This window comes from Bacillus rossius, chromosome 16 (assembly GCF_032445375.1).
Source record: "Bacillus rossius redtenbacheri isolate Brsri chromosome 16, Brsri_v3, whole genome shotgun sequence".
Taxonomy (NCBI): Eukaryota; Metazoa; Arthropoda; class Insecta; order Phasmatodea; family Bacillidae; genus Bacillus; species Bacillus rossius.
The window spans coordinates 30,962,995-30,975,507 of NC_086343.1; the positions used below are offsets into that span (position 1 = coordinate 30,962,995).

Below are 12,513 nucleotides of genomic sequence, written 5' to 3' on the forward strand. Positions count from 1 at the left end.
ATAATCTCACGTCACAAAAATTACTTGACACCAAACGCACGTGTTTTGCCTCTCTTGCGTGGCTGGCTAATGCTGTTCTTCCCATCCATGCTACCGATATTGATTTTAACATTACACAAATTGCAAATAGCGTGTGTCCTGCACTTTGGATCTTTCTCCACCCATTCAAACTCTTCCGTATATTTGTCATTGTACGTGGTGACCGAACTCGTTCACATTTTGATAGTCTGCGCCAATTACATGTTAGTTTAAAAAATTCAAAACAACGTCCCGCACAACTAAACTTTTTAAAAAAACTCGAGAAAAGTATCCGTGATACCGTGACGCAACAACATGAGCGCAAAGTAGAAACAAATATACATACAAAACTAGTGCTACCAACATGCAGTGCGAGAAATTACTACCACCCTACAACAACGTTTTCAGCCAAAATGCTGTTGCTTTTGAATACAGAAACATAATAAGTATGGAAGTCTGAATTGTTAACGGTTTCTTACGTACTACAAAAGTTTTTAAATGCAATATGAACAAATTAACTTTCACAAAATATAGCACACGAGCACGCTGTCGTGCTTCGACGGGTGGTGAACGTGATCATTTAACAGCCGTATGTTATTGTAACCGTTACTTCATAAAAAAATTCCCGGTTCTAATAAAAATTCCTGGTTGATTCCCGGTATTCCTGGTTTTTTTAAGAAATCCTGGCTATTTCCCGTATTTCCCGATTTCCCGGTTGGCTGGCCACCCTGTACTACATTTACATCAATATTTTTCCTCGAATCCCGAATCTTTTCCCTCAAATTTCGAATCTTTCGAATACTAGAGATTCGGTGGGATTCGAGGATTCGACCGGTCCATCCCTACTTGATACCAATAATTAATTATTTACGATCCCCAGAAATAAATTGTTAGTTTAAAAAATATGCGTCAACTGTACAATACTTCCGAAATTATAAAATATGTATAAAAAAGTTACCAAGACTCCGCTCATTTTATCTTGTGAAGTTTGTCTCGTACCAGTATTTTGGCTAAGTTGGGACATAAATACAGTATCAGAAATTAACAATCAGCCACGTTCATACATTCGAGAGTTTACTTTTTTCCCTCGTGCATTTTACATTGTCTCCTGCTATAATTACTCGGACTTTTACACGCCTAGGCTTAAATTATTACATGTATAGAAATAAAAGCAACTTTTCATGTTATAAAATATGTATACAGTAGAACCCCTGTCATACACTTTTCAACGGAGGGCACAAAAATGGTGTATGAAGCGGGAAAGTGTATGAAAAGGGAATGGCAATAATAATTTTTTTTTTCAATCTAGCATACAAGCACAATGTCAGATTAAACTTAAATACATAATGTGTAAATAATTGCATTATATGAAAGATATGAATTCATAATTATATATACATATATTAAAACTACCAGAAATGTAAAATACAGTCCATAATCAAGTTAAGCTGACACGAGAAACAGTGGCCTTACAAAGTCCTTTCTTGGAGGGCAGGAAAAGTCACCAAGCCTAAATTAGAAATTAAAAAAATTAGGCTATTGTAAAAAGAAAATCAGGAATTTATGCTTGTTTGTTTCTTTTTACAAACAACTGTATGCAACAGAACAATTTTCAATAATATTTTTAACTTGAGAAACGTAAAATACAAAACACTCCGATCGTAAGAAAACAATAACAAACGAGTATATTCAGTTCAAAGATTAATGAATGCACAAAAATATGAGATCCGTGCCTTGGTAAAGCGCATGCACCATTTTCATAATCATTGCTAGTTTGCGCCACTAGTCTCACTTGGTGCTGGCCATAGATGCTACTAGCGAAGTGCACAGTCTTCCTGATACTATCAATATCTATGGTGGGATAAAGTTATTTTCTTACGTTTGCAAATGTAAACAATGAACGTTTTTCAAAATAAAAGCATTAAAACGTAGTTTATCAGGAGGAATAAAACAAAATAATTTGTGAATTTTGGGCTTTAACGCTTCGTAAAAACGTATGAAACGGGAAATTAATGATTTTATAAGTGTATGTTCCGGGAAAGTAAACCATTGTAAACATAGTACTTTCGGCGGGACCAAAATTAATCGGCGTATGACACGGGAAAATGTATGAAACGGGAACGTATCATCGAGGTTCTACTGTATTTTGAGATTTAAAATGTTCATTGCCGACTATAAACGTTACGTTTTTCACGATGTTTTTAGGCCTACTAGGTAATCTTATCTACTCTTAAAGTACCCACGGTATTTTATGGTTGTTTATGGTTATTACGTGACGTAAATAGCGAGATGGATTCGATTTTTGAGACGTAATTTGCGTTAAAGTATTGTATTGGACTAAATGGGAACTAAACGGTACCTGAAGAATATAGTGCAAATAACGGGAAAACGTAAATAACAGTAACGTAAATAAGGGGTTTCGCTGTATGTGTACATTGTACATAAATTTGCCTATACCTATATAAACTTTTTCGCATTTTAAAGCAAAACATTGCAAAAAAAATTTAAAAAATTTTTTTCTTCACATATAGGATGCACTTCATTTTTTACCCATAAAATCTGGTAAAATTGCCGCGACCTATATGCGAGTAAATACGGTAATTTTATACGGAAAAAGTACCCACACCAAGCGCTATAAATCTAATAGCGGGACCAAAAACATTTTGCGACGTTTACGCAAGAAGTTTTTTTTATCCAAATTTTGATGCCCTAGAATACAGGTGCGACGATTATGCACGTACGACAATTATGCGAGAAAAGAGGGTAATGAGTAAAATGCCAACTGAAGATTGTAGCGTTGCAGAACCCTGCCCTCCAAGATAAATAATTTTCTTTTAAACTTCTTTTTGTATAGGTAAATATAAATAAGTCAATGTTTTTAGAGTGGTGTGTATGTTATGAGACAGTATAATCAGACGTTTTGGCTATTAATATATGTTATTTTCACTTGCTATGTGTTTTAAGAAGGTATTTTGTATTTTAGTAGACAATTTTAATCAGTACTATTTTTTATGTAATTATTCACCAAGAAGTCGCTGTACTAGAATTTTACCTGTTTAGGCCTACTTTTTCAGGTTTTTCTCAAAAAGTTTAATTTTGTAAAGTAATTTGTATTATAATTGCTGTTTGTAGTGTTCATTAACGTGTGGAATTATTCTAGAACACGGGACTGTGTCTGGTGTAATGGTTAGAAAGAGAGGCATGAGAGACCTGTAAGTGTAAGTGAGAAAGAAACAGTGCTTCCCCGCCAACCGAGATAAAGACGGTAATTTCCCCACTGTGTGTGAACTGAGTAATAACTGCTGTCTCACGGTATGGGAGAGAGAACGAGAATGGGAGTCCCCGATTTTGATGTAAAATTGAAAAGAGACAGATCAAGGGAAACCCCGAGTTCTGCGTGTACAGGGTTTTTCATGTATTGTAATTTGTTCTCTGATTGGTTTGTATCTGTAAGCGTGAATGAAGCGTGCGTGTGATTGGTCGGTGAGGTCATGTGACGTCTACTCCCTGCGTGGAGGAGACAGTGGCAGAATTTCACCAGTCGTCTGCCGATTGCTTCACCAGTAGGTCGCGTTCGGTGGCTTCTCGCCAAATTATGAAGTAATTTGCTGAATAGATAATTTAACGTTGGTGGTCAGAGCCAGGCCGATTATTAAGTTAACCTAATTATTTTTTATATTTCGTTAGGACATAATTAGAAATTGCGGCCACATTCGTCGGCCTTTTGGCTCGTGGCGAAATTCGTTTTCGCTGGGTGCGGTCATCAGGGTGTCTACCAGATCTAGTAAATTAAATTCCCTGATTTTTCCAGGTTTTCCAGGTCTAAAACTGAATTTTTCCAGGTTTTCTTTAACACAATTACGACATTCCAAGAAACTGAAAAAAAACTGCATAATATTACATTGACGGGTTTCAAAGTATTTCAACTTACTTAAATTAGTAAAAAAATTACCTTCTTCCAAACGTGGCCAAAGTGACTCAATTGATGGCAAATAAAACATGCTGCTACAAATATTTCACACACTTCCTTTTGCAAAAAAACATTAGTAAAAGGAAGCTCCCATCAATTTCGCAGTGACTCAACTTATGCGTCTATTGCACTTACTTCAGAACGAGCCAAATCCAACATTCGAGCCTTCTTCAACTACAATGCCTTGATCTCCTCTTCAACTCTTCTTTTTTCTGCCTTCTTCTTGTCTGTAGCTTCCTTTTCTTTTTGTTTTGTTTGCAGGGCTTCCTTACGCCTACAACTAGCATTTATTACATACTGTAAATTGGACTTGGTGATATCAACATGCTCTACACCTCCAGAACGTTGAACAAAGTCATACATCTGTCTTTGTGCAATCAGTATTTCTTCCTGCAAGTTTTCAGTCAGCTGATTAGAATTCACTGAAAATCCTCTTTCCAATGATGCATTTCCATGGGAAAGTACCAACACCATCCTCACAAACTTTAGAAGGCCTGTTTTGGCAGCTACTGTATGTGCCTTAAGAATGAGCATCCACAAGTGATCAAGGCACCCGTCTTCTCGAGAAAAAAAACGAGAACAGTGCTGCAGAATCTTGCGAGGAACATACCAATTGATATGATCACTCACTGTTATCAGCTTCTTGTCCTGATAGCTACCTGTTTTGAAGACAACATTCTAAACTATACTTCACACGCTGTTTCCTCACACCCGAATTTAAAGCCACAGACGGACATAAGCAGGTAATTCCCTTGGTAAGATTGTACTTCAGGGGACTTTTGTCTTGAAGTTTTTTTTACCATAACCTTTAGACAAGTCCTATCATTTTTCTGTAACAGGACAGAATTTTATGGTACTTTCTCTTTCTTGATGGCATGGCTTACTGCATAACCCAACTTGATATTGTTAGCAGTCAATAGATTTTCCTGGTTATCTACATCCAATCGAGATACATTGCGTTTCTCCCTAAAGCTCTTCAGTACTTCTGGTTTCAAAAACTTTCCTGCCAAGGCTAATAAAATGTCTACCAGTGAATCATAGAGAAAAGGTGCCATGGGTGCTTCACTTTGGAACATTGTGAGAAACAATTCCAGCTCTGATGCTAAAGAGTGGAAGAATGTCAATTTTACTTCTAGAAGACTATCTTCAAGAGCACTTTTCACTACATTGAAAGAGACAGATGAAATAGAAACTTCACTAACAAATTTCTTTGGGTGGGGTAACGTTTTCATGGCACGCTCAGCAACTGCAGTATTTTCTAACCATCTGATTGCATAAAATTTCTTGGGAAAAAGCTCTGATCCAGTTATTCTAATGTAATCTGCCCTCCATTCAGGTACATGCTTAAACAAAAAGTAACTGTGCCTCAAAAAACTAAAAACGTCCCATTGTGTAACAGAAATTCCAGTTTTGAAAGCACCATGGAACGTATGAAGCCCACAGCTACCAATTTCTAGCAACGATGGCAAATCTTCACAAAAAGTGTCTGTGATATGTATTTTCAAAGCTAACAAAAATGTCCAGTTTACGTTGAGGGCATCCATAGATACTTAAAATTTAATGCACCTGTCGGTATAATCTGAACGTGGGAAGCACATGCTGCAGCACGTCACGTCAGCAGGATAACAGACCAGTTTGAACCAGTTTGTATCACGTGATTTGATGCCACTTCCGAATCTGATCGTAAATAAAAGAAAATGGACGTGGGAACTGTTCGTTATTTGCCATTCAAAAATAAAAATGGGATGCGATACACTTGATGCTACGTCAATGCAAGCTGATCAATAAACAAAAAACGTATTGCCAACTACAACCTACCAAACAAAAATTCCCTGATTTTTCCCTGATTACAAAATTCCCTGATATTTCCAGGTTTTCCAGGGTCAGTAGACACCCTGGGTCATGTTTAAGGCCGCACTAATTTCGTGTACTTGCAGTAAAAGATTACTGAAGGACGCTATTTTTTCGTTAATTCTCATCACGCGAACTGCGGGCATTTTTCGACGGGCAGATGTATGTGGAAAGAGTGAGTAACCTCTTTTGGAAGTGTTTGGATTCGTCTGTGCATTCTATTTGAAAAAATAAAAACAACAAAATTACAATCGGCGTTCAACATCTGTTTATTTTTGTATATAACGAACCGTTATAAGATGTTTGTTTACTGCAGTGAAGTGCCATTAAAAGTTAGGCCACAATATTATTTTTTCTCTCCAGTCACATGTGCGTCGACTTTCTTCCCATTAAGTGATTCCCATTTCCTCATCAATTTTAATCATTTTAGGGGTTTTCAGCTTCTTTATATAATCACAACACCTAACCTTTGGTAATCATTGCATCTTTCTTCACAAATACAGTAAAACCTCGGTCGTACATCTCCCCCGTTCGTACATACACCTCGGTCGTACGTACAGATTTTCAGAAACCGTAAAAAATAAGGCAAAAAATAAAAAGTTTCAAAATATGAAAAGTGTAAGAAATACTTTAAAGTTTATTAAAATACAGTTGCAACCTCCAGTGTTTATAACAAATACGAGTTACGTAAACATTGCATCACAGAAAAAAATTAAAAAAAAAAAAAAAAAAAAAAGAAAAGGCCGCTAATTGATGGAAATTTACAGTCAATAGTGTGCCGAATGCGGAGAACGGTCATTGTACTCGGTCAGCTGCTGTTACAGCGCGGCGTATCCGCCGGCTGGCTCTCTTTGTTCGCTGAGCTACGCATGCGCAGTATAACCCACTCAACACTCCGCCCAGATTCGTGACCTTCCATCAGCAGCCAGCCAATAGATGCGAGCTTAGCGGAAAAAATTATAAGCTCCACCTTCTGTGTACCAGTTATGTCCAGTTATAATACCAGTTTATTGGTATACGCACCAGTTTTCTCACTGCCGGACATGTTTACATTCATCTTGATGTCTTGATACCAATAATTAATTAATTACGATCCCCGAAATAAATGGTTAGTTTAAAAAATATGTGTCAACTGTACAATACTACCGAAATTATAAAATACGAATAAAACAGTTACCAAGATTCTGCTCATTTTATCTTGTGAAGTTTATGTCTCGTACCAGTATTTTGGCTAAGTTGTGACATAAAAACAGTATCAGAACTTACAAGCAGTCACGTAATATTCCCAACATTCCCGTTACGTTTATATATTCGTGAGTTTACGTTTTTCCCTCGTGCATTTTAGATTGTCTCCTGCTATAATTACTCGGACTTTTACACGCCTAGGCTTAAATTATTACGCCTTTAGAAATAAAAGCAACTTTTCATGTTATAAAATATGTTTCTTTTGTGATTTAAAATGTTCATTGCCGACTATAAACGTTATGTTTTTCACTATGTTTTTCGGCCTACAAGCTAATCTTATCTACACATAAAGTACCCACTGTATTTTTTTACTTGAGAAAATATATATGTTAATTATTATTTTATTGATATAAAATATTAAAAAAATGTAAACACAGGGCTTAGGACACTGCCTTCAGAGTAGAGTTTTTTTTTATTTTTACATTTGATTAGCTCAAGTGTTGTTTCTGCACGAACAGGATATAATTTCGATCGAAAATACATCAGCATAATACAGTAACACCTCCATTAACGAATATTCTATTTAACGAAAAACCCCATGCAACGAAATAAAATTTTGGTCCCGCCGAACCGCCATAAGATCAATGCTGTTTTAACCTCTAAATACCGAATTTTATTTGTTCCGCAATAGTGAAATTCCCTTTACAACGAACTGCCGCGTTTGAAAAACACGCAAAAATAAACATCTCCTACAAGAAGACATCCACTAATATTTTTGCATTCACTGCTTAAAAATACGTGCGTATAATCTTAAAATAATAAGCACCATCGCGGAAGGCAATAAATAAACAAAGCATCATGGATAACACACGTCGTGTATACATGCCACACTTTGTTCAAAATGGCGGGTACATTTAGCGCTAGTGGCGGAAACCTCCCGTACCATCGCTCTGGCAATTCGAACAACTAGTATATTTTGCGTTTCTATGGTTAAAGATGCGCACACGCAAATATTTTTAACTGTGGTGTAGTACAATTTCCGTTTTTTCAGTTTTCACTGTTGTTTATTTATTTCCACACGTAGTTACGGAAATCAACACGTTACTACTGTAAAATGAATTCTAATCCTAAAAAGCTGCGACAGATTGACGTTAAAATAAAATTAGTAATTTAAAATGCATTTGATGAAGGTGGAAAAAAAAGTAATATAGCTAAACGTTTCGATATCCCGGCGTCTACACTTTCGACTATTATCCAACCGGGAACAGATCGAAACAATGCTTCTCTGGTAGGGACAAATCGAAAATGTGTGAAAGTACTTAAAAATTATGATTTGGACAAGATACTTTTTGACTGGTTAATGGAGGCTAGGGTATCTAACATCAACGTCTCTGGGCCTATTTTACAAGAAAAGGCATGCCAGGAAGCACTGGGGATGGGAATTGATAATTTTCAAGCATCAAATGGTTGGCCATTAAACAAGTGTATTCTATGTACTTTTTCATGTTTAATTCCTCATATTGTATTAAACAGTCAGAAAGAAAGTTCTAGCCATTTATGTGAAGTTTTATGATGACTAGAAATATATTGTGCAAAACCTCCATTTAACAAACCCCTTTACAACAAACACAACAAATTTTGGTCCCTTGAGATTTGTTAAATAGAGGTTTCACTGTACATAGACACGACAGGTCATTTCCCGTGGCAGCAGGACACGGCAACGGCAATTCATTTCCCGCCGCAGCGGTGGGAAAAATGGTGGGGGGGGGGAGATAGCCACAAATGGACATAATTTGGCCTCGCTGGTTCGTACGTACAACTCGGTCGTAAGGACGAATTTTGGAGAACCGTGAGTGTACGTAGAATCGAGGTTTCACTGTATATGCCTTTTCAAACCACATGCAATAGGTCTGTTGTCATTTAAACAACAGCAGGTTAACCAACATTGGAGCTTGAAGGAACATTTGCTATGCAGCATTGCCAAGTTTTGAATAAGCCATGCACCATGCTTTTAAACACACATTATGAAAATGATACAGCTAAGTCACATTTTTATAACAAATGGCCATCAAAGAAAGTATTACTTAGCTGACACAAGTTTATCTCAAAAAATTCCCTGACCCATCAAAAAAATTCCCAACTATAAAAGGTTTTCCCTCACTAGTTTCAAACACTATGAAGATTTTTTTTATATCAAATCTCAGGAACCTCCAAACACCAGTATCCTGAGGATGCCGACGGGTCATAAACATAGCGTAAATAATTATTGTGGGAAGCCATTGTCCATTATTGATGATCGGATCACGTATTTCTTTTGTCATAATCTGTGAAGGGGAGAAAAAACTTAATATAATCTTAAACTGAAAAATGTTTAAATATTTTAACCCAGACAGTTTACAGCATAAAGATACACAAACTTTTGTAGTTCTTGGTGGTTGGTTAAACTGCCTTAATCTTTTACGTTGCTTGGCGCATGTAAACAGAGGATGACCTAATACTATATTTAGTGGTATTCTAAAAGATGTTTGGAAAATTCATGAAAAGAATGTAGGAAGTACAAAAAATATATTAAAAACAGGTTAATATAGCATGTCTGGATTGATATGGCACTTAGAACGTAATCATATAATGAAAAAGGAAATTGGTCACTAAAGAAAAAAAATTAAAAACAAACCAACACAAACATCGTAATAAGTTTGTATGAGTTAACATATCTACTACTCAATTTTAAATGTGGGTCTAATTTAAATCCTACTATGGCTGTTTTTTTTATTGATCCCCTTCCGTGGGGGAAAAATTATCTCCCCCCCCCCCTTCCCCCGTCAAAATTTCACGACTCAAAAATATTTTCCTGCACAGCACTAGTTAATACATATTTTTAAGTTTGTGGATCATGGCATCAAACCGTGAGTGGTCCTACACTAGGCACGTGGCAACCAGCCCTGTTAAAAAAGAAAAAGAAAATTTTGATCTTGGTTGAATAGCCACGTTGTCGTTGCCCATTGTGTTACATATTTTTGTACAGATGTTTATGACTGGTTGTGTATTCTTGCTGTGCAATCATTTGCTACTTTAAATCAAACATATTGAAGCATATATTCTCAGTTTACTTCACAGCAATCAGCCCACCTGGTGCAGCGGCTGGTGCATGAGCTGCGTGGAGTGGTGCTGCTGGTGCGGCGGCATGGTGGGGATGAAGAGGTGCGGGCCGTACGCCCCGCCGGGCGTCATGGGCGTGCTCTGGCTGCCCGCCATGTTGAAGGGCGGCGGCGTGCCCGAGTGGAACCCCTGCTTCTCATACGACTGCAACAGCGACACCACCCATCCTCAGCCACTCGTCCGCCACTATCTACCTCGCAATTCAAAGAAACACAAATTCATGGTGAACTGCAATAAAACCATAAGGACGCCAAAACGCATGTCAGCACACCACAATGCAATTTAATACAATATATAGCACCAAAATGTGACAAAAGCCATAGAATTAGTTAGCATTTTAACAAAATCATGATTTCAATAATAAGTAATAATTAAGAACCAATTTTGCAATACAGGAGAATCCCATTATAGCGAGCACGGTAATAGCGAGAACACGGCTATAACGAGGTCTTTTTGAGGAATTTACGGCGTGATCGCGTGAAGCGCGCCTTGGTTATTTGTCTGCTTTATCTTCACCCCTCTCGCTCGCCACTAGACATCTTGCTGTTGACACCTGTCATTCTTCAGCCTTGCAGTCGCCACCTAAGTGCGTGGCTTTAAAAATAGAATCACGTCATTTCTTTCTTTTATCAAACTTCCGCTTGGCTTCAAGGCCAACGTATGCTCGACTGGAATAAACCAAGCCTTTGAATATACAGTAGAACCCCTGTCATACACTTTTCAACGGAGGGCACAAAAATGGTGTATGATGCGGGAAAGTGTATGAAAAGGGAATGGCAATAATAAAAAAAAAATTTCAATTTAGCATACCAGCACAATGTCAGATTAAACTTAAATACATAATGTGTAAATAATTGCATTATATTAATGAATTCATCATTATATATACATATAATAAAACTACCATAAATGTAAAATACAGTCCATAATCAAGTAAAGCAGTCCTTCTTGGAGGGGGGGAAAAGTCTCCAAGCCTAAATTAGAAATAAAAAAAATTAGCTATTGTAAAAAGAAAATCAGAAATTTTTTTTGTTTGTTTCATTTTACAAACAACTTAATGCAACAGAACATTTTTCAATAAAATTTTAACTTGAGAAACGTAAAATACAAAACAATCCGATCGTAAGAAAACAATAACAAACGGGTATATTCAGTTCAAAGATTAATGAATGCACAAAATATGAGATATGTTCCTTGGTAAAGCGTGTGCACCATTTTCATAATCATTGCTAGTTTGCACCACTAGTCTTGCTTGGTGCTGGCCATAGATGCTACTAGCGAAGTGCACAGTCTTCCTGATACTATCCATATCTATGGTGCGATAAAGTTATTTTCTTACGTTTGCAAAGGTAAACAATGAACGTTTTTCAAAATAAAAGCATTAAAACGTATTTTATCAGGAGGAGTATAACAAATAAATTTGTGAATTTTAGGGCTTTTCCGCTTTGTAAAAACGTATGACACGGGAAATTAATGATTTTATAAGTGTATGTTCCGGGAAAGTAAACCATTGTAAATATAGTACTTTCGGCGGGACCAAAATTAATCGGCGTATGACACGGGAAAATGTATGAAACGGGAACATATCATCGAGGTTCTACTGTACATATACTTGTACACATTTCTTCTTATTTAGAAAATAGATAAAATCTATTTTTTTCTCGCCATTAAACAACAATGCGCACTTTTTTTTAAATATAAATGCTCTTAATTAATTTGTTGGGACATTTTCATTAACGAATAATAACATTGTTTATAACTATGTTAGGCCAAAAATGTCAGAGCCGTCTTTATACTTGTTGATCGCGTTAATAATACACAAATATTTATAAACTTGTTTAGAATTATTTAAGTCATGACACGTTTACAAACACGTCACGTTATTTATTTTATTATCTGACAAATAGTAGGCATTACCGTATTTATTTCCGAATCACTAGGACAGTTTGTTGTAACTTTTGTTTCGGTCAGATGTTGGGAGTATCTGTCCGGAAAGGGGGTGGTGATGGTTTGAGTTTAATCCCAAATTTATTTTCTAAATAAGTTTACAGGTTTCTTTAAATGGAAAAAGAATAGTTTACCAGCGACTATTTCGTTTGAGGCGTACGTGCGTTGCTGCACTCCTGCTTTTTTGTAAGGAATTAATTTGTCGCGCTACACTAGCGCCACCTGTTTGCAACATCCCGAACCAACATGGCCAGCAGACAGCCCGCATCGACAATAGATAGCAGGACAATGCTGCGTCGGCCACGGGCCAAGTCGAGTAATCGATTGCGGGCTGAGATGCTATACTTACGTGGCGTGGTAGGGTATTCTGGTTATTTTGACGC

At 36.8% G+C, this 12,513-nt stretch overlaps 1 protein-coding gene across 9 annotated transcripts in view; it reads right to left on the reverse strand.

The window, feature by feature from the left end:
• The window catches only part of LOC134539790 (protein lingerer), a 170,012-nt gene that overhangs the window by 20,185 nt on the left and 137,314 nt on the right, over positions 1-12,513 (reverse strand). For all 9 annotated transcript variants that reach the window (XM_063382045.1, XM_063382047.1, XM_063382054.1 and 6 more), the window contains one exon: positions 10,154-10,327. In XM_063382045.1, the coding sequence (XP_063238115.1) occupies positions 10,154-10,327 (174 nt within the window). The remainder of the gene's footprint in view (positions 1-10,153; positions 10,328-12,513) is intronic.